This window comes from Apteryx mantelli, chromosome 1 (genome assembly GCF_036417845.1).
Source record: "Apteryx mantelli isolate bAptMan1 chromosome 1, bAptMan1.hap1, whole genome shotgun sequence".
NCBI classification, from domain to species: domain Eukaryota; kingdom Metazoa; phylum Chordata; class Aves; order Apterygiformes; family Apterygidae; genus Apteryx; species Apteryx mantelli.
In genome coordinates this window covers 151,405,811-151,427,455 of record NC_089978.1, presented here as the reverse complement: position 1 = coordinate 151,427,455, position 21,645 = coordinate 151,405,811, and the positions used below count along the sequence as shown (strand labels likewise).

Here is a 21,645-nt window from a genome sequence, read left to right as displayed (position 1 = left end):
ATAGTATATCAACTCCTCTTTCCTGTGTTCTGCTAACCTGCTTTCCTCGCTGATTTTCTGCAGCTGGAGTTAGACTACCTGACTGTGCCAATAATATACTTGCTGAATCTTGTCTTTTCTCTCTTTGTTGAATGGATTCACCCCCTAGGAAGTAAATTGTGAATGAAATTAGATTTTTATGAATATATTTGTGATTTCAAATGATTTGACCCATCCATACATAGCTGCAGGCCCATTTTCTGTACCAGGCTGCTCTGGAAATTGTTCTGAGTTCCTGGTAATTGGCATGATTAATCAAACCGTGTGACCGATTGCTTTAGTTGCATGTTGTTGCTTATGTTGCCTGATTGATTGGCTGGGATTTTCATGAAGCAGAGGGAAGATGCTGAGAGATCTTTCTTTCTGCAGAGTACCTCGCCACAAAGTGAGGAACAGCAAGCCAGGAAGCCGGCCAGTGCTGCCTGCTGTGTCTCATCAGGCTCGCGGCTGGGCCAGGTCAGGGCTACTTAACCCCACCTGCGTGGGAGCCCATGTGGGAGGCCAGCAGCACATCTGCTGTGGGGATGCAGATGGGAAGCTGATACTGTACCATGGCACTGCAATCTTATGCCCAAAACAGTTCCTTTGTCTTGACGTGGATTTCACACTACAGTCTGTCCATGAGCAAGTTCAGCAGAGTAGAAATAGCAAATTTACCTGCAGATCTCATGAGGGCTTTCATGTTTGGGGCAAAACTTTGATTTTTGAGGTGCCTCTGTTGGAGACCTTCTGACACTAGAGCATGTGATCTATATGCTTCCCACATGTGCAGGATGAGGGGGATAGCTATTTTTGTGCCATTGCAAAATGTTTTGGTACTTAGTGGCATGCAGAAGCTAATGTTATTATCTTTGGGTAGGAAAGGAACATTACGAATACAAAAAGGCTGCTTACTGAGGCTGGTTGGGAGTGAATAGGCACTGATTTAAGGCATGCACATATATTGGTATATGCCAACCCCATACTATGAAAGCAGAGGAAAAAAAAACTTAGCATAGGTGCCAGGGAGGAAAGGAAGTATATTATCTGTGCAGGATTGCAGCTCCTATTGTAAATTTCTGGAGAGAGGAATGTTTCCCGTAAGAACGACTCAGATGTCTGTGAATCAACAGAGCCTCTGAGTGTCAGGGGAAGTCAGTGTATTCTAAAGGTGAAAGGGGCTAAAGCCTGGGGCTGACAGGAGTGAGCCAGAACCCAGCCTTTCTTTTGAGCATTTTTCCTTTCATTTTTTTTAGCATGAGGGGGCCTGGATGGTTCTGGAATGTAATGTACAGGTGAATTACTGAGGATTGCCCCCAGAAAGATGTGCTCATCTTAAGCATAATAGATCAAATGATCTTTCTTCTTATGTGGCTGGGGAAGGGACTAAAGACAGCCAGAAATTCCCAATCTCCTTCTTTCTGCAGTGTGAGTGTGCCTTTGTCCTGCTCAGATCATAGACAAAAATGTATGCACTATATGCGGAAGGAAATATATAGGCTACAACACAAATTAGGCACAACCACTAATTGTAGCAATGTAGCAGTGTGTGGGGGGGGTTATGCTTTTTTTTTTTATTATTATTTTTTTTATCAGCCCTATGTACTGAGACTTGATGGAGAACTATGAGAGAAAAAGCCAGTTCCTGAGAACAGTGATGGCAGAACAAAGATTTAATCGCTCACAAGAATGATAACCATATGAGTGTTTTTCATTATATAAAACCGCATTCACAGAAGTTGCTTTGTTTCTGGGGCATTCTGTATCATCCAGATGCTCCAGGACTGATAAATAAAAGTTGTATAAACATTTAAAATATTTAACAACCTCACTGGCCTTTATGTATGTGTTTACTCCTTGCATTCTGCAAAAACAGGTCCTCTGCATACGCTGTTTCCGTGAACACTGGACAGCATTAAAGGAAAGAAAGAAAGAAATATCAGGAAAAAATCTTTCATAGACTTATTTATGAAGGAAGAGATTCGACACCAAGGACAGATTTCTGACTTATTTATTTATTTTTTTAAAGTGAAATGACCTTTTGTGTTATAGTTCAGTGCTTCTCTAGAGTTGAAAGATTAATAAGCATCTGCAAGTTGGTTAGGTTGACACTTGAAGAGTGTCAATCATTCTTGTTATGAAAAGACAGATCTTAAAAAACAAAACTGTCAACTTGTTTGTTAGGGGGACTGTGGGACATACTTTGAAAAGTTGAAGGGCCTGTATTTATCAAAAAGAAGGCTAAAATAAATTTACACTTGAACTCGTAAATGGCACCCTGTGTGCATTATTCTAGTAACCTTTGTGCTTGTTTATTTTAGTGTTTTATCTATTGCTGTCATTGAAGTGAAAAGACTTTAGGTGGGAATCTATTTTTAAGGAGGATACACACTTTTTTTCATAAAAAGATTTGTCATTGAAAAATAGCTTTGCTTCAAAAACTTCATAGACTAGGATTTCTTCTACTTACAGGTTTTGTTGCAAACCTCATTTCATGCCTTATTTATCCAGACTTGCTGAGACCTGTAAAGCTTCATATGAATCTGGACTTATACTAAAGCTAAGAATAAATGGTAATTCACAGCTTTTAACTTTAAGCCAGCCAAACTTGATGGATCTGAGTTTTACTTTGGGGCAAGGGGGAAATTTATTGCAAATCTGAAATTAAGCCCACATAAACTATGAGCAGGATACTTTGTATAAGTGCATGAAAACCAAAAGCACCTTAATTCTCTTTTCCTCTAATAATCCAAGGTGATTTAGGACATTAGGTTCAAGGTTCAGTTAGGATGTTACATTTGCTAAATCATTGATTACAAGCAACTGCAATTTAGTTTTAATCCATCAGGTCATTAAAGGTAGAGCTCAAGGATTGTCACTAGCATGACCTTCAGGTAGTTAGTGAGCGCTATCTGAGAAGCTCTTGGCAAAGCATGTTTGATGTGGGGTCCCGCTTGTTGGTAGCGCTCTTAAAATGCGAGAGGATTGTCTTTTAATGATTTTGTCTTTAGTGACCTGCGTCCTATAATACCTCGAAACATCTTTATCATGTTCATGCATACCACACATCAAAAAATAACTCATATCCCCAGACTTTACGCTGAATCCAGTGAGTGCAGACAGGACTCTAGGAATTTCATGACGCACCTCACTGTCAGGTCCCTCTGCTCCAAATTCTCTGCTTCATTGTAATTCTGTCAGGTGGCTTTAAAGAGAAATCAAAGTCCCTTAAACCAGCACTACTGCAGCCCAGAGTACATTATAGCCTCAGGGAATGAGAATGGCTTCTGAGTAGTTGCACTTTATTTGCTTATAGCAAACTCCTAGGGAAATGAGAAACACTCATAATGCAACACACTCTAGCCTGCCTTTTGCTGTCCCCATCATGGCATATATCACCTTTGAAATCCTGGGATGGATGGCAGGGATTTGCAAGTCTTGTGTGACTGAGTTGAGGGAACTTGCCGGTGGAGTCAAGGACTCCCTGTTCAGTTAGTTGCTTTGCAGAAGCTATACAAATACAGCGGTCAGGGTATTGGCTTTGTCCTTGCTATATGGCCTTCTTAGGAACTGAAAAGGCATTTCAGCTAGTATTGTGCCAAGAAGAGATTTTTCTGATTTCTGGAAGGTAAAGAGGGAAAAAAAAATTAGGTCAAATGGCTAAAGTCACAGTACTTGACTTAATAAAACAAAAAAGCAATGTTTGACTCCAAATTAAGTTTCCAAATTGAGCATTTTTTGCTGATTTGTTTGTTTTGATTTTCTCACATGTTGGCATTTTTCACTCAAATCAGCAAAAAATAGATTAATTTTCAAAATATTCTGCTGTTGCTGAGTCTTTCCTTCCTTCCCTTTAAAAAAATTTCTTTGCACAAATAACTTTTTCCCACTTCTGAGTGCACCTATCTCTCTAGGCCTCTTGCTATTTATTTCTGGAATGATGTAAGGTTACTGAGCCCTGAGGAAGTCTTTTGTATTGTCAGCATGCTTTTGGCTGGTGGATAGGGGCATGAAGGACTTCTGGAGCTTTTGGAATAACCTTGTATGCAGATCAGTATCTTTCACTTACTGACCACTTACAAACACTCGCAAATTGCCCTTTTCTTATTCCATGAGAAAATGGAAGATATCTCGCACTCTTATTATTTTTAAAGCTCTATTGTTCTATTAACAAAATAGCCTTGTCATTTTTATTGTTTAGATGCTTAAAAAAAAGCTCATCCTTCTTTTCATAGTTCCTTTTCTATGTGTGATTACTTTTCACACTTTCCATTCCAAAAGAAGAATTTCTTTTGCTCCTGCCTCAGATCCTACATTCTCGCATTTCTAAAAAATGCTTTGTGTGACTTCCCAGGTTTCATCCATCAGAAAAGTCTGGAGCCAGCCTCGCGAGCATGCCAATCTTTGCTTGTCAGCTTTGCTCACATGTTATATACTTCCTTTCTCTAGTGTGTGTGAGTTTTCCTTGGCGGGGACTATGTGCTGCCTGTGTCTAACACAAACCTGATCTTAGTCACTAGAAAACACTTCAAGTTTTTTTTTTTTTATTGTTATTTTATGAAGGATTCAGTTCCATCAGCAGCACAACCAGAGTCTTTGAAAGAATTGGCACTTTTTTTTAAAGGTTGGGTTCCTCTGTGCCACCATAATTTAAAAAAGGTGTAATGTTTGCATTCTGTTAGCAGCCATGCCACTGCAACAGCCAGACCTGGGTGTTTTTAGTATCTCAGCCCTTTACCTAAAGTTTCATTCTAGAAACATTTCTCACTTCTTTCAGCTAGCATTCACTTTAACTCTTTGATTCAGACAGTGCTGTTCTGAGACTCAAATACTACTAGAATTTTATATTAAAGTCTTTCAGTTTAAGTTTCTTCATCTTTAAGACTGTTCTGCCATTTTCATTTTAACATCTGAATGTTTTCCATGGGTGAAGGAAATGTGGTGGGTGTTCTACACTGGAGAACACGGTACAATCTTTACCTCAAATATCAGTGGTTATTATAATTTAATTTATTTAGTAAACAAAAAATTCTTAGCCTAAAATTCAATCCACGGTGCTCAATTACTGATGAGAAGTCTTACCTTCCTAAAGATATTCCCTGCTCTGTCTTTCAGGTAGCCACTCTTCTCATCCAGAATCTGTGTGGTGAAGGGAAACTTAGTGATGGTTAACTCCTTGCAAAACAATTTTGGATAATGCCCCAAACACCAACAGAGTGATAGGTACCCAAGAGGGGCCTGTGTCCTTCACTGGTAGCATTGAGTAGGTCTCTTCTGTCCCTAGCTTCTTATAAATGAAGATGTGAATAGTGCTTTCCTTCTGAAGCTGTGAATTTGGGCTTTGTGCCAGTATCTACCCAGGACCTGAATTTCTCCTTCATTTCTGGATTAATCCCCATCAAGTGTGGTAAATCAGTGCTCAAGGGTCCATTTCAGTGGAAAATAAACAGATCCTCTCTGGCTTTGGCCACTTGAAATTGAGCTTTTATTGACTCAAGACCCAAATTACACGAAAATCTAAAATATGTCACATATAAGACAGGCAGAGCTATAAACCCACATTCATTATCATCTAATTTAGTACCACTGCTAGAAAACAAATTTGTAACTGATCAGTTTTAAGGGCATTCCTACAAGAATGTAATAACTCGCATCTTGCTGAACTGACTCAGAAAATTAGAAGATGAACCCTGAAAATGCTTTCATTTAGCCAGTACTTTTGCTTTTCAAGTAAAAGTGATATGGTGGATCATTACCAGAAATAATGGAGCCACACCTATATCCAAAGCTGGTCTGAAGTTTAATGCTCTTGACACAGCTTTGTTACATCTGTGACCCTATTTTGCTCACACTCATATTGGTTATAGCTCTGATAGCTGCACTGAAGATGCACCCTGATTTATATCGGTGGGATTGAGAGAGTAATTGGAGTGATAAACTGGATGCTGATGTAGGCTCCTAGTTTAGGAAAGACATTTTTCATGATATAGTTTTGTTTTTTTTCCTTCCTCAAGAGATCAGATTAAGGTGGACTCCTACAAAGAGAAAAATCTCTTGCCCATCCTTGCCTTTTAAGAGGATCTTGATCAACAAATTGCAGGATAGAGGGGGACCCAGCCTCAGCTTTCTTCATGTGCCCCATAATCCCTGGGAACCCACTGACCTTTTGCTTCTCAACCCCTTGCGGGCTTAGACCTATTCCTTGACCTTCTGAAGACTTATCCACACGGTTTATTTTACCTCCTGCGAACAGCCCTAAGGAAGTGGGAGCTGTTTTCAAGACATTTACTGTCCGCTGCGGGAGCCGGGGGTGCCGGTACCGAGACATGGGCTGTCGGCGCTGAACAACCTCCCCGCGCAGCGACAGCTGGGTCGGTTTTTGTCAGCGGAGACGTGTCGCCCTGGTTAATGGGCACGGGGGCAGGAAAGATGAGATTTATGGCGGGGAGGGATGCGTTTTGCCTTGCTTTGCCGCCCGGAGAGAGGAGCTGCCGGTGGAGGAGGGCGGGACGCGCCGGGGCAGAGGAGGGGAGCGAGGGGCGGCGGCTCCCAGCCCCTGCGGGCGCTCCGCCGGGGAGGGACGGAGGGAGGCGGCCGGGGCCCCGCCGCCCCCCTCCCCGGCCGCCGAGACCCCGCTCCCGGCGCGGGCGAGCGGCTCTGCCTCCCCCTCCGCCCGGAGCCGCGCGATCGCCAAAACTCCTGGGAGCGGAGACACCCCCTGCCGCCGCCGCTGCCACCGCCCCCTCCCCTGCCTCCTCCTCCTCTTCCCCCTCCTCCCCGCCGCAAATCCCAAATAAAAGAGGCGGGGGGCGGCAGGTTGTGCCGCGCGGCGGGGAGGTCGGCGCCGCCGCCGCCGGCCGTCTGAGCCTGCCGTGCTTCGCCATTGCCGGGCACGGCTCGGAGCCGAGCGAGAGGCGGCACCGAGGAGAGGCGGGGGGCAGCGAGGAGAACCCCCCTTTCCCCCCCCCAGGCCGCCGCCGCCGCCCAGCCCGCGGCGCCCCCCGCCCCGCCGCCGCCGCCCCCGAGGCCGCCGCCGTCCCCCCCGATGCCCGGCCACCGGCGGCGGGGGGCCGCGGGGGCCCGCTCCTGCCTCCTCTGGCTCTTTGTGCTGCTGAAGGTAAGGGCCGGCGCCGCCCCGCGGGGGGGGCAGGGGATGGGGAAGGGCCCCCGGAGGGCGCCGGCCGCCCCGCGCCCGCCTTTGTGCGCTCCCTGCCGCGGAGGGGGGCGCGGGCGGCGGCGGGGGCTGGGGCTGCGGCAGGGTCGACCCCCCCTCCCCCCCCCGGGCCGCCGGCTTTCCGCGCTTTGTTGCTGCCGGCGGCTGCTTTTCCTGCCCTTCTGTGCCCAGCGCGGAGCTGCGCGGGGACCAGCGGATGCGCGGACGGACGGACGGGCGAGGGGTCCGCTGCGCCCGGCGGCGTTGCGCGGCGCTGCCCCCCGCCGCAGCCCCCTGCGGCCCCCCCCGGCGCCTGCCCCGCTGTAACTCCCCCAAACCCCCGCCGTTGAATGTCTCTTCTCTCTCGTGCGTTGTTCCCCCGAGAGAACCGTGATGAAAATGCAGCTAACAAAGAAGGGGGCGGCGGGGGGGGGGGGGAAATCATGTCTGTTTTGCCACTGCGGAATTGAACATTACTTTCTGATTAGTGCCGTGCTGTGTTCGGGCTCAGCCTATCTTCTTTGACAGGTTAATTTTTCAAAGTTCTGCTTAATGCCTCAAGCTTGGATTCACACGGCATTTTTTATCTTTATGCTTTTGATCCTTTAATGGTTCCTCGGGCATGTTTAATATGCCTCATGTAACTTTTCTAAAAGAAAATGTATATACCATCTGGGCCAATACCACTGACTATAAAGATCATTCATTGTCGTAAAGTATAGTATTCTGCACTGTTAAAACTTCGTTGTATATTTGTCAGTCACTGTTAAAGAGAGCGCCACAACTAAGGACCTGACCCTTCAGAGTCTGATAAACGTAAATGTTCTATGGCAATCAGCAAGACTCCCTGTGCGAATAGGAGTTTGCAGGATCATGTCCTAGAACGGCAGCGATGTCACTTCTAAAATTGACATTGCATTGACAGAACTATTTAAAGGGAAGCTTTCATAGCATCTGTTCACATATAGTAGTCAACTGTCAGCTGTCTCATTTTCATAACTGCTGAAACATACATTTATGCAAGATAAAATGTTAATATACGGACAAAATTTTCTTCTGTGGAATTTGATGAGTTGGATTTTTGGTTTTTTTTTGTTTGCTTTTTGCATTTAAAAAGGTAAGACTGTGGACATTATGGCTCAGCAGAAAGCTGAAAGATCTGCAGTTGATTTCAGTTCTAACTTAGTCTGATATAGTAAGTGCACATACAGTTTTAAGTAGATGTTTTAATCCCACAGTCATAGAATTAATATTATTTCTGAATCCAGGTTTCTTTCAAAAATCATGATTTTTTTTTCATCAGCATTACTGTGACAAAGATTATTGTGGCAAAACAAGAAAGGAAATAGGTAGTTTTAATCTGTAAAATACTATACTTGCAAAATACATCTCAAGAAATCTGGTACAGGTTTGAAGGCAGCCAAGGCCTTAGGTTTTCATTCTATTAGAAAGTAACCACCACTTCTGAGCCAGATAAAACTCAAACATATACTTTGGTCCATCACTCAAGAAAACCCAGGCCTGAAATAACAAAGCAAGCTGAAGAAAAACAGTGATGAGTATTAGAATTTTGTAATGGAGGAGAAGGTAAAGCTGTAGCTCAAGTCTGAGATGCATTTGTAATGCCACATGTGACTGGGATTATGATTTCAGTTGGATAGCAAGTCTGCTGTCATCAGTTATCTTGTACGTGATCATTAGACACTGCAATAAGAGGAGAACTGAGATTTCAGAGGAAGCTTGAAGTAAACATGCAGTTACAGGAAAGAAGTTGGGGAAGCAAGAGCAGTGCTTGTTTCAGGTTGCTAGAATAAATCCATTTTCATGAGCCTAAAATTCACAGAGTTTTCTTTAATGCCTACACAGTAGTTTGCAATGAAAATTAGTTGTAAACAAGGCATTTCCCTAATTCTGTGCTGTTCAGATATGCCAACTTGCTGAAGACAGACTACTACTGCTTCTTTAGAAATACCGAAGTTTTCCAGCCTCATGTTATTAAACTGATGTTTCACCTGGAAGTTAATCTCATTGAGAAAACTGCTGCATTGAATAGATGATTCTGAAGAAGGGCAAAACTAGTGTCTGCATGCTTGCTGTTTCAGCACGAGCAGCCCAGATGTCTCTTGCTAAGCTGTAACTGCTCGATGTGGCCTTGATGCCCATCTGACAATTTGTAAAGCCATCAGCAGACTTCGCACAGTGATAAAACTGTTTAATGTGTGTTCTTCTCTTCCCTTCCAGTTGTTGTATTTTGTGGTATAGAGCTATAGTTCCAGCTTCTGGCATTGTAGTTGCTGATATGGTCAGTAGCAAAGGGAGATCAAACAATGTTGCCCAGTGTGTCATATCCCATAGGCAACAATATCAGGCATAGTGATATTTTAGTTCCCTCATTCACAGTGAGATGTGAATGCTGTTCTGTGTGCCAGGGCAGTACTTATTTGGAAATACAGCAATGTGAACTTGAGCCTTTATCTTTCTTCGGTGGTTTTCTTATGTGATGGCTTGTTTAGAAACCAGCAGAAGAAAAGCATTGTGTGTGAGCTCAGAGATTAGTGTGGATTCACTGTACTTGGGAGAGGAGTGGGGTTGTGTCTTGCTTCAGAGAAAAGCTTCCAACCATTCTGCTGTAGAAGTCTCCTACTGACTTAATATATTGCCTTTTGCAATGGTTCTGCTTTCTCCACTGTTTCAGTCTCTGGATGGCTGGAAGGCACAGTCCTTAGCAGCTTGCTTTGTAATTGTCTCATTTTGGTGTGACAAAGGCATGGATAAGAGTGGCTGATCACATCTGAAAGGAAAAACCGTACTTCAGCTAAATGAATGCAGGAAAAGACTAATGCGGTCACTGGTGCTGTATGGTCATTGCGCAGCAGCAAGGTTCTCTAACGACACAGGCTGTGACTGCTCTTAACTAAAAGCAGACATGCTCCCTAGTCCAAGGGACCGACATTATCTTTACCATCTTTTCCAGCTGCAATCCAGAAATCTTCCTTTAGTCGTGTCTACACTCAGCTTCAACCAGTTAAGTTCTGCCCTGGATTATATGGCTGATCTGTCAGATGTCACATGCTGGCAATAGCATATGCACCTGGGTGATTTTACTTTTCCCTGCTGTATTATTTCTGTAGGACAAGGTAGAATTAAGTGAGTGACAGAAGCATCTTAAAAATGCCAAACCATTGGCATGGGACAGAATAATGCTGGGACAGACTTATTTTACAATCTGCTACACCTTCAGAAAGATCTGACCAACAGTCCCAATGGGAAAACAATGAGAAAACTAGTTGTCTCAGCAGATCCATATATGCACTGAATAGAAGGGATGACACTCTTCAGGAAGATTGTCTACAAATACCGACCTCCCCTCCCTTTTTTCCCCCAAAAGAGGAGATTGAGGTCTTTGTATAACAGTCCTTTGTATGTTCATCAGGCTCTGATTATAAATCAGAAATACCCTCTGATTTTTTACTACCAAGGACGACTATTGTGTCTAATATTAGGGTAGATGTTGTCCACTATTACATGGATATCAGTTTATGGAGTTTGGATGCCATAGTCAAGTCTAATTTCAAGGAGATCTAGGTACTGCAAGATTTTACTCAATGCAACCTTATCCAAGAAAGGAAGTGTGTTCTATATGTGTAATTTTCAAGAATATCTGCATCTAACATTAATAATCTGGAGCAAAAGCCGTACTGTCAGGGCACTGACTATTTCTCTAGAAGAACCCTTTCTAACAGAAAGGCTGATTTCATGGCTGGGAGTCCCAGTGCTTCACCACTGTTTCTTCCTGGCCAGAAAAGAAATGGATACTGAACAGAGTTTTGTGACAGAGTCCTTTTAGCATCTCTTATACTTCTGAGAGAACCCCACTGAAGCTCTTACTGAGAAAAGAAGTCCATTTCTTCATCGTGACTTTGTCTTACCAGTGTCAAAGTAAATAACTATCTCATATCTGTTCAGTTTGGTCAGCAAAGCTAATGTACAACTTCCTCACAATGGGATGGACTCAGGAGCTACTGAGACAAGACAGTCTGGATTTTGCTGTCTACCACCAGTCTGAGATTACCCCAATTCAATGGAAAGGAAAAGCATCCTTTCAGCAAAAGCATGCACGTTCCTTTTTTTTTTTTTTTAATTTCTTTATCTGGATAGTCAGCATTAGCACATAACTTCCACAAGTCATGTTCTCTCTCATTTCATTATTTATGTAGATCATTTCTAGACCAGGGTGACTTTAGAGGGTGGAGCTAATGAAGAGGGTGCTTGGTTGCCAGCTTGTGTTGGCTGAGGTACTTGGGAAGCCCTCTGCCAGTGGAACGAGTCTGCCATTGCTCTTTGGTAACTTCCTGATTTCATTGTGCTGGCAGTGGTCTGTCAAGAAAAGATTTTTCATCCCAGCAGGAGTTATGAGCCCCAGACTCTAACTGCAAGAGGTCATTGAGACAATTTCTAGGTTGTATCACCTCAGTCAGAAGCCACATTGCAGGGTGATCTCTCATTCGGGTTAAGACAGTAATCACGATGAATAAAGACTTACTTGTGGTGATCCTATGGCCATTCTATAAAGGGCTCACTGACTGAACTTGTGAAGCCCAATTGATCTCTGTATTTCTGATGTCATCATATTGAACAATCTAGTCAGACCGTGAAAGGATCTTGCAGAGCTTCAGAAAGAGTGTTAAACTGAAAATAACATCCTGTCTAAATACATCTTGAGACTCATTTTACTAAATGGTCTGAGTTCTGAAGAAGGGAGTCCTTACCACTTAGAAATATGGGTCAGGACCATAAATGTTTAAAAAATAAAGCTTTGAAAACTGGCCCTTTTGCTGAAAAATTTAAAAGGCTCATAGTTAATGTTGTTTTTAAATTTTTTTATAGTTTTTTTTTTCCACTGGAGAAGCATATAATATCTTTATCATCCTAAATGCTCTTATCCTATAGTGGATTAGTGATAACACTTTGATTACTCAGGTTTTAAATATTCTAGTCTCGCAATAAAATGTAATTGGTTGCAATGTAAAGAAAAAAACAAACTGTGATAAATGTTAAAATGTATTAAAATGAAACTCTTTATTCAGAGTTTAGTACATGGGAGTCTACTGCTTTTGGATAACAAACTCTTCAGTAAATATTGAAAGACTGAGGAAGAATTGGGCAGTCATCTGGGAAAGCAAGCTCGTGGCACATGAGCACATGCATGGTGGTAAAAAGGAATTGTGGTGCCTTTCCATTCCTGTCCGTTCTTCTGTTTTCAAACATGGGTTAGTTATCTGCTGGAGGAGTTTTTCAGGAGAAAATTTCCAGTACAGGGGGACTCTGGTTGCAAGAGCGTGGAATGGGATTCAAGAGATTTAGATTACAATCTCATCTGAGATTTACCTGAAGTCAGTGAATTGCCACCAGTCTAGGCAAACTTCTGAGCTTTGTCTTTTACTGGATCACAGCTCTTCATACTCCGGAAGAGCTTTGGCACTGCAGAACAAAAAATTAGGAGCATTAAGTGAGGCTAATTATTAATCTTGCACAAGTAGGTGCAATTCTGGATGCTGCATGCCTTCCTTTGAAGTGTTCAGCAATGTCACTGTTGGAGACAGGACTTGGCTGGACATTTTGCCTTTGCCATTGGAGGCTCCTAAATTCTGAAAAACATGATGATTTAGGGAAAAAACAAAATGAAGAGAATGTTTTGTTAAGTATGTTCTGCACACAAAAGCTCTTCTAATTTTTCTATTAGGCTTCCATCAATATATATTTGAAAAGAAAAAAATCATTTTGAAAGAAATACAGCAATTCATATAGTTGCCACATAAGCAATGTATAGAAGATGAATAGGGAATGGGATATACTTGAAAGAGAAAGGTTGCCTTGTTTTTCATAGCACTGTGTTTGATCTTGAATTAATACAGCCAGAGAAGGGAACAAATCATAAAGAAGTGTGCTATCTTTATGGTAAGCTGAGTGCGATGTGCAGTGTTTCATTTCTGGAACTCTTTCATTCTTATGCTGGGAAATTACAGTGGCTTTTAAATGAAGGAGTTCCAGAAATAAAATGATAAGCATCACGTTTGGCTCGCCATAAAGGTAGCACATTGTACCACGGCAAATATAGTATGTGCTGTGCTCAAATTACTATGGTTATGCCTGCATTTTCTATTCAGTTAGATGCATGTATTTAGAGTAGAAATATTTTACAGTAAGCATGAGTGATGGGAAAGTTAGTGACACAGCCAATAATAACAGGAAAGAGAGTAAGTAGGAGATGTGTTTTTTAAGGGAATTAATACACTCAGCTTTCAGCATGATGATCTTGAGGTGGCGACATGGAGATGAGAAAAAAAATAAGCAGGATGGGTGCTGTGACAGGGGAGAAAATGTAATGTATGGAGATGGAAAGGTCAGGGTGGGACATTTAAACAGGGATTGAGCACTTGAGAGCAACTGAATGGAGTTTCAGTAGCAGAAAGGGTAGAAGTTTAGGCTTGGGGCAAGAGATGGGGAAAAGGGAGGTGGGGATGTGTGGTGGGGGGGCTTCACCTGTGCTACAGCACAGTGTGGGAGAGCAAAAGAAAGCAAGGCACAGAGCTAGGTGGCGAGTTGTTGCAGTAATGAAGGGCACAAGGGAAGGGAAGGCAACAGCTCTGTGCTAGTTTAGGCAGAAGTCAACAGCTCTATACTATTTTATGTCAGCCAGAGATCTAACACACAATGTAGCTGTTTGGTAGATGTCAAGCTCTTGGAGGAAATAAATAAATAAATCCCATTTTAAGTACTTCAGGGAAAAAACAGATGACATTGCCTATTGATCTAACAGCTATGATTTTGAAGTGATTGGGCCTCAGTGCTTTTTAGGATTTTGAGACATGGGTCCTCTAGTAGTATCAGGAGGATTTGAACTGCTATAGCTGTTCTGTGCACTGTAAAACTGCAGGTCCCTGATTTAGTTATGTTGACTTCTGACGACATAATATGAAGGACAAGCCTTCGGAATAGAAGAGGTAGGTCCTGGTCACTAAGTTGCCAGTCATATCAAGGACCTCCCTGAATATCAAGAGTTTTCAGTCATTTCCTTCTGGGTAAGACACATCTCCGGCATCAACCCAGAAGTGGCTGCTCTTCAAGGCTGAGTGGAGGTCCCAGGGCACACAACAGACTGTCCTAATTATCTTCTTACCTGTATGTAACCTGCTGTTTGGCACCTGCATGTTACCCACACAGCAGCTATTCAGGATCATTTCCTCTTTGTTCATATGGAAGTCATCTTAGTATGGAAAATCTTTATTGCTTGTTGACCTATCAAACCAGGAGGAAGAGTCCAATTTCCCATTCCATTTGCAAACAGTGAAGAAATTTTAAACTCAAGTAAGAAAAAATAAACTGAAAGTAAAAGCCCTTTTAAAATGTGTTGGGGAAGGATAGTAGAGAGAATTGTTGGGAAAAAAATCCACAGAAAGAATGCTAATTAGTATTTTCCCAAAGTACTGAAAAGGCAGATTTAAGAAAAATGAACATTTGCTAACAGCAATGAAATTAACTTATTTATTATTCGCCTAGGACTCCTCTGCCTAGCTTTGTTCTGTATGCAAAATATCTACAAACTCTGCCTGAAGTCTGGAAGATAGACACATCAAAATAAGGATGCTCTACATAACCTAGAAATGATTATCACGTATACCGTTTGCTGGTATTCTCCAAGGGGTGGTATACTTTCCAAACAGAAATAAGTCACAATTCCTTCCCCCAGGAGCTGAGAAGAGATTTTTGTTGTTGTAGGTTTCTTTTGTTTTTATTCAGTATTGATTTCTACAAATGTTGCTCATCAAAGCTTCTGGACATTTACATCAGTTTAAAACATTAAAAAATAATTAATAATCAATGTGACTTCAATACCTTCAAAGAGAACCCATTAACCTACAAAAAATGCTCTAGCTCACAATAGCTTCATGAAAGTAACTGGAAGCAGGGCAAAAGATGAAAGAGAGAAGCATCACTCGGAGACTTTTTTTTATGAGAACTTTTATTCAAAAGAGAGAACATAGCTAATATTTTATTGCAGCCTGCTTACTGTAAATCAGGAGGTTTGTCTTTTAATAATTTTTTTTCTCTAACTTGGCTGCCTCTGCCTAATCATCCACTGATATTATCTTGAGTCATCAGTGTCTGCTTCTGAGGAGAAGATTATGATGTCACAAAATCAATATCAGAGGATCCTATATTGTAATCCCTTTCCATGGAAGTCCATTAAATCAATGCTTCTCCTTCTCTGAGTAATGGCTGTAGACTCAAGCTCTCTAACTTTGCTGTATGAAGGAATAAGAGCAGATGGGGTAGGATTTTACATAATTAATTAGTAGTTATTAAATACAACAAGGAAAATTATGACATTTTCTGAAAGATAAATAGATACACAGTGAATACTTCAGTGTATTTCAAAATGATAATTGGTATAAAATTCCTTCCTAGTGGGTTAATAACTAATGTGTTAAACTTTTTTTTTTTTTTTTTTTTTTTTTTTTTTTTGGAAACTAAGTCAAGATTCCATAGGCTCATAAACCACGTGAGGGTTCCTCAGCAGCACTGTTGGAAAGTATGAAAACTACAGAATGGTGACAACTAATGTCATGGACCATATAGTGTTACCAACGTTTAAGAGAAATGGAGACACTCCATGAATAAGAAGAGTAACATGATTTTGCATAGGGTTTACATGCAACATTGACCTCTGTTAGCTGGGGCCAGAACTGTCGGGTTATCTTTAATATTTACAATGCTGAAAGCTATCAGAGAGTCTACTGTGCTTCTGGGAAAAGATCCAAAGTCCAAATGAAGTCAATAGAAGTCTTTTTGTTGCCTTAAATGGGCTTGGGATCAAGCCGTAGTAGGAAGATCTGCAATTTCTGCTGGGTGATATTGTGAAGTTTAAAGTACAGCACAGCGCTAACCATAAAGTCCAAGTGACCGTGGACTTGTTACAATGTCAATAGTGCTAACTGGATGCCATGGGATGATTTTGATTTTTAGAATCTGAAAATCAGATAGCTAAAATAGACCTCCAGATCAGATAAATCTTCAGCAGTCATGTTTTTTAGGGAGTAGCTGTATTGACAAGAATTTTTGTATTGTAACAAGGCTGCTGGAGCCAGTAAAAGAGGAGCACACTTGAATACTTCCATTCTTAAAGAGGAAACTTAAGTTATGTAACTAGCACTGGGCAAAAATAGTGTGTTTTTGTTTTTTTTTTTTTTCCTCCAGGCTGACACATCAGTCTCTCTCTTCTTTATGGCCTCACTGGAAGAACTATAATAGTTGCAGGTGACATAATTCATACTCAATTTAAATATGTTTGTGAACATTATGAGGTTAAGAGAGAAAATGGAAAAGAAACAGAGGCATTTGGGAAAATGCCAGAGTATACTGTCAGGGCTTCATTTGTCCCAGTTGGGTACACATTTACTTCTGCATCCGTTTTCCTTATATATGTTGAATAAAGACTTGGCCTTTTTGTGGACTGGCCTTTAGTAATGATACCTTGCAGTGGTTGTGTAGGATTAAGTGTTAAATGTCACTATGTACCATGGGTGAAAGTGACCTGCTGATCAAGATACTTTTATTTTTATCAGAATGATTGTTTCTTTGGTTTTCTGGAGGTAGGGAATTATTACCCTTATGAGTACTGGTTATGTGATTAGCTAATGGATAAGCTAATGGATACCTGAATTAGCATCAATTGTAACTGGACTGATCAATCTTGCTATTGAAATGTCTAGAATAAGGTGATCCGGTTTTCTAAGCTACCGTTTTAACATCTCTGCATTCGTATTATTTGGCAGCCTGTGCTGTTCTGTATGGTGTATGGGTCTCACCTGGTGCTTAGCAGGGAAGGGCTTAATTTCCTCATGCTCAGCCCCAGTGCTACAGCTTTCTGTGCTGAGAGTCTCTTGGTGACGTAGCACAACTAGGCTTGCAGCAAGCTGCCTTGTCTAGCGCAAGGAAAGTCAAGGGCTGCCCTGTGGGACTGGCTGTAGATGCAGGGGATAAGGCTGCAAGTCAAAAGTAGGCTATGATTCTCTTCAAAAATGGTAAGGTGCAAGTCACAATTATTTTAGGCTTTCATACTGATTTTCAACACATTACAAGCTGGATATGGTCTGGTTAATACCATTGGACAGCTCCGTTTTTTGCTGCCCACCTCTTGATCCATCATTGGTACCTTCTTGTTTCTAGCTGACTTCTAGGCTGGCAGTAGTGCTGCTGTTGCTATTTCCACTATGCATAGGAGAGGGCATGCATGCACACTGCCTAACCGCTGCACATGGGCAAAGCAGGGGGCAAAGGAGGTCGTGGGCCAGGAGAGAAAACGGGCAAGTCAAAGTTGCCCCCAGGTGGTCAGCAAAATGCCAAATGCTGTCGTATAGAGAGGGAACTCCGTGAACAGGGGAACATGATGCTCTTTAGAGTCATAGAATAATTTTGGCTGGAAGGGGCCTGTGGAGATCCTCTGATCTGAGCCTTCGTTCAAAGCAGCGCCAGGTAGGTCAGGTTGTTCAAGGCTGCGTATGACTGAGTTCTGAATCTCTCTGATGTGGAGATTTGACAGCCAATTTGACAGGCAACCTTTTAGGACCCCGAATGAAAGGAAAGACAGTCAGCTGAAACCCATTTAAAAATAATGCTTCAAAAGAGCATGACACTGGCTTGTTAATCTGTGTTTTGTTTTTTTTTAATTTGTTTAAAAGATTAATTTCAAGCTATCTCTGTTTCTAGAGTTTAAACCTCTGGGTTAGTCTCAAACTTTTTGCTGAAGTTTGCTGCTTTTCTTTCACCTGTGCCTTGGATCTTGAGCTTTAAATGTGTCATCAAGGCTGAAATTCTTAGAGCTGGCATCATTAGAAAGTGCCTTAATTATCATTTAAATTTTCTGCAGAGTCAGGCTGGTATCTGCCATCACTACACATTCATTTCACAGGTTCACATTTCTCAAGAGGCTTTTTGATTGAGACTTTTTTTTCCTGACTTACACTTCTGGGAGGAAAATCACCTCTTTGTACGTTTTACAGGTTTGGAACTTAGGCACACAGGAAACCATTAAAGCTTTGCTGCAGGAGTACTTTTGAGTGATGTGAATTAAAGGCTATTAGGGCAGCGGTGGCCTCCCTGTCCTGACTGGTTAAGTGCTGAACTAAACAAATCGGTCATCACTGCATCCAGTTAAAGAAACTTGTAAAAATCAAGATGGAAAAATACATATCTCAAGGGAGTAAGTGGAATCCTTTCTGGAAATTTCCCTTATGCTTTTTGTATTGCTAACTGGACCACTACTCCTAAAATCAATAGAACATTAAAGGTACTCAGTACAGTTAATGAGCTCCAAAGAAACTGTTACTTTGGATGGTGATTACAGCTTCTGCTGTCTGACTCTGCATCATACTAGCATTTTATTACTCATGATTTATAATGTTGAAGGGGAGGATGAGTTTGGTGGTTCATTAGTGTTTTCAGATTTTTTCCTTGAAATTATGTTAGCTCATACTTTCAAATGTTTAACTGTCTAAGATAAAATACAGATTTCCTTATTCTGTATTCATAAGGCTACAGGAGTTTTCTGTTAATGTATTAATATAATCAACGGTTAAATGAAAGGTGTTTTAAAGAAGAAAAAACAAACAAACAAAAAAACAAACAAACCACCCACTAAGATAATAAAGTCCCTGAGATGGTTGCAGTTCTGTGGTCCTTACTTGCTCCATTTGGTCTCTTCAGTGAGTCCTGATTTCTAAACAATATCATCACAAAAATATCAAAAGGCTTCTGATTACAGCTTTAAAAATGCAGATCTTCAAGTGAATCAGACAAGAGTGAATCTTCCAGTTCTCAAAAAAAAATTTCATAATGGTCATCTCTTAGATAAACAAAATTATGCTTTTTCCCTGAAGGCCCTGCAATGCCAGATTTGATTTCTTTTGGGAAGAAAGAGAGAGTATTCTGTGGAACGTACTTACCACTTGTGAAGTGGAAGGTGTCAGCAGAAAGTGTGAAGATGTCCTGGAGAACAGAACTTGCACAGAATGAGTTTTATAGTTTACAGAAAGAGGAAAAACCTCTGCACTTCTTATTTAGCATAAAAGAAGTGGATAGAAGGGATTTCAAGATGTTGTGCATGGCCCAGACTGGATCAGCTGTGCTGAAAATGTGGGTTCAGAAAGTTACATTCTTTAATCCCAACTCTCTTCCAGACTAGATTTAGCCACCCTGATCTCTCCGGCCTCTGCTGCACTGGGCAGGTGTAGTGGAAGGAAGGGACCCTAAGGGCTGCTTCATGTGCTGCCCAGCAGAGCCGACTGGGCGTGCAGGGAAGGGGGTGCCCGACCGAAGTGGCTCCTCTGTAGGGCCCCTCACATGCCACTCAACCTAATGGCATGATTGCAGTGGGTATTCATAAGTCAGGAGGTTTATAGATTATTAAAGCAGTGACAGTGAGACAGGTGAATGTCGTGTGGGTACAGGACTTCCACATGTATTCTGTTTTTCCAAAGTGCTATATTTTTGTGTGTCTTTTTACATGTTAAAATAACAAAAGTCTGGGGGTACTGGGTTATGCTTGGGATTGATACTCTGTGGTTTTGCCCAAAAAAGCTATCCCCTCTTTCTGTGGTACTATGTGATTAGTAAGTGCCGGATGCCTGCTGTGAATTTTTGCCATGATACCAAAAAGCCTTTTGCATTAGGAGATTAGCCCCAATCTGAATGAGGGGAAGCAAATGGATTGCAGAGATGTGCCCGCATCCTGCATCCGGGAATGTGTGTGCTGCATTAAGAATGCTAATAGAGGGGAAGGAGCGTGTCCCTCTGCCCTGTGCTAAATCCATCTCTGGGCTGTCAGAAATGGTTGTAGATTGTGAACTCTGGGTTTCTCCTCTATTGAAATAGTCTATTCTCATTTATCTCTTTTCCTCTTTGCATTCTGGCATACTCCTTCTCTGCAAGTATTTATTCAAATTCTTTACTTGGAGTGTTGGACTAAAGGCCATATTCATTTTTCTTCCTCTCTCTCTCTCTTCTTTTTTTCCTCTAGTCTCTCCATTTCTGAAGATGTCAGATTAGATAACTGATGATTTCTTCTGATGCCAGGAGGCCTTCACAATATGCATATTAAGGCTTAGTGTTTTTTTTTCTGGATCTCTGTGCTTCCATTTTGTATGCAGAGCCATCCTCTTACCACGAACTCCTATGCCCAGAGCTGAGGATTATGTTCTTATCCAGCATATGTACGTAGCCTGAAATGCTAAATCTCTGCTACTAGAGGAATAGAAAGACATTATGGCTAAAGGAGCTATGTCAAAGTAACCAGACAGATCAAACTATAAATTGTTTGTGGTGAGAGGCAAGATAAAGGTACTCCCTGAATGTTTGCATCCCCTGAGCAGCACTAACTCATAAATTTAAATATTGCTATTCTGAGTGTGAGGGATGAAGTAAAAAAGGTTTTAATTCAAGAAAACAATTTTGCAGCAGTGACAGAGGAGCCTCTGTGGATGACATTTTTTAAGGTTTGGAGAGGTTAGGAGTGGTCAAAAGACTTCAGGAGTCTGCAGCATGGGGACTGTGGAAATTGAGGGTGCCCTGAGCAGTTCTCCCACCCCTTCAGCCAGCCTGGTCTCACCAGGAGGCCAGAGTGGTTCCTGCAGCGCTCAACCTGCTGCATACCCATCCTGTCCTCTCCCCATTGCAGCAGCCATGGTCAAGCAGGAGAAGGAGAGAGGGCAGAAAACTCACCAGGCTTGGTAGCTTTCCCCACAGTATGCCAGGACCCGATGCTGGCTGTTAGTGCATAGGGCCACAGCGCGAGGTGGCTTTGTGGCAGAGCATAGGGGGCCACAGGGACCTGTCCTGGTGCTGGGAGGGTCCAGCCACACTTCCACCCTGGCTGTGCCTGCCTGTGCGGCACCGTGGGGTGCTCCCCGGGTGCGTGGTCCACCAGTTACAATGGTCCTGCTGGTGATGGTCCAGCATCCCCGAAGCTCTCTGCTGGAGGAGGATGCTGAGTCTTCCTGTTTTCAGAGAAAGCCAGCTTTGTCAGCTGGAAGACAAGAAGAACAAGAAGACAGCACCATACTTTCAGCTGATCCTCTCTCTTGGAGGTAGTTTGTGTCCTGAATGGCACAGAGAGGTGGTAAACAGGATGTCCTCCTCAGCACTGCCCTGTGTTAATGCATCCTCCTCTGGTAGACAGCAGGTGCCAGCCACAGGCAGATCACTGTGGTAGCTCCATTCAGAAGTTTTCTCCAGGCTTATGTTTCCATTCATATTATCACATCATCAGGATGGAGAGCTGACTGGTACCTAAACTGCTGGTGGGGAGCTTACCCATGGACAAGCTGCAGTCTAAGCTGGTTTTCAGTTTGTGAGACTAGGGCTCTGTGCTTGAGGAGAGGAGGGGTGAGGGCCCCTTGGGAAATGTTTTGTTGGAA

At 42.3% G+C, this 21,645-nt stretch overlaps 1 protein-coding gene across 6 annotated transcripts in view; it reads left to right on the top strand.

The window, feature by feature from the left end:
* The first annotated feature begins 7,062 nt into the window (after positions 1-7,062).
* The window catches only part of PTPRO (protein tyrosine phosphatase receptor type O), a 155,636-nt gene continuing 141,053 nt past the window's right edge, over positions 7,063-21,645 (top strand). For all 6 annotated transcript variants that reach the window (XM_067306660.1, XM_067306669.1, XM_067306640.1 and 3 more), the window contains exon 1: positions 7,063-7,135. In XM_067306660.1, coding sequence (XP_067162761.1) covers positions 7,064-7,135 — 72 coding nt within the window. In that variant the 5' untranslated portion in view covers position 7,063. The remainder of the gene's footprint in view (positions 7,136-21,645) is intronic.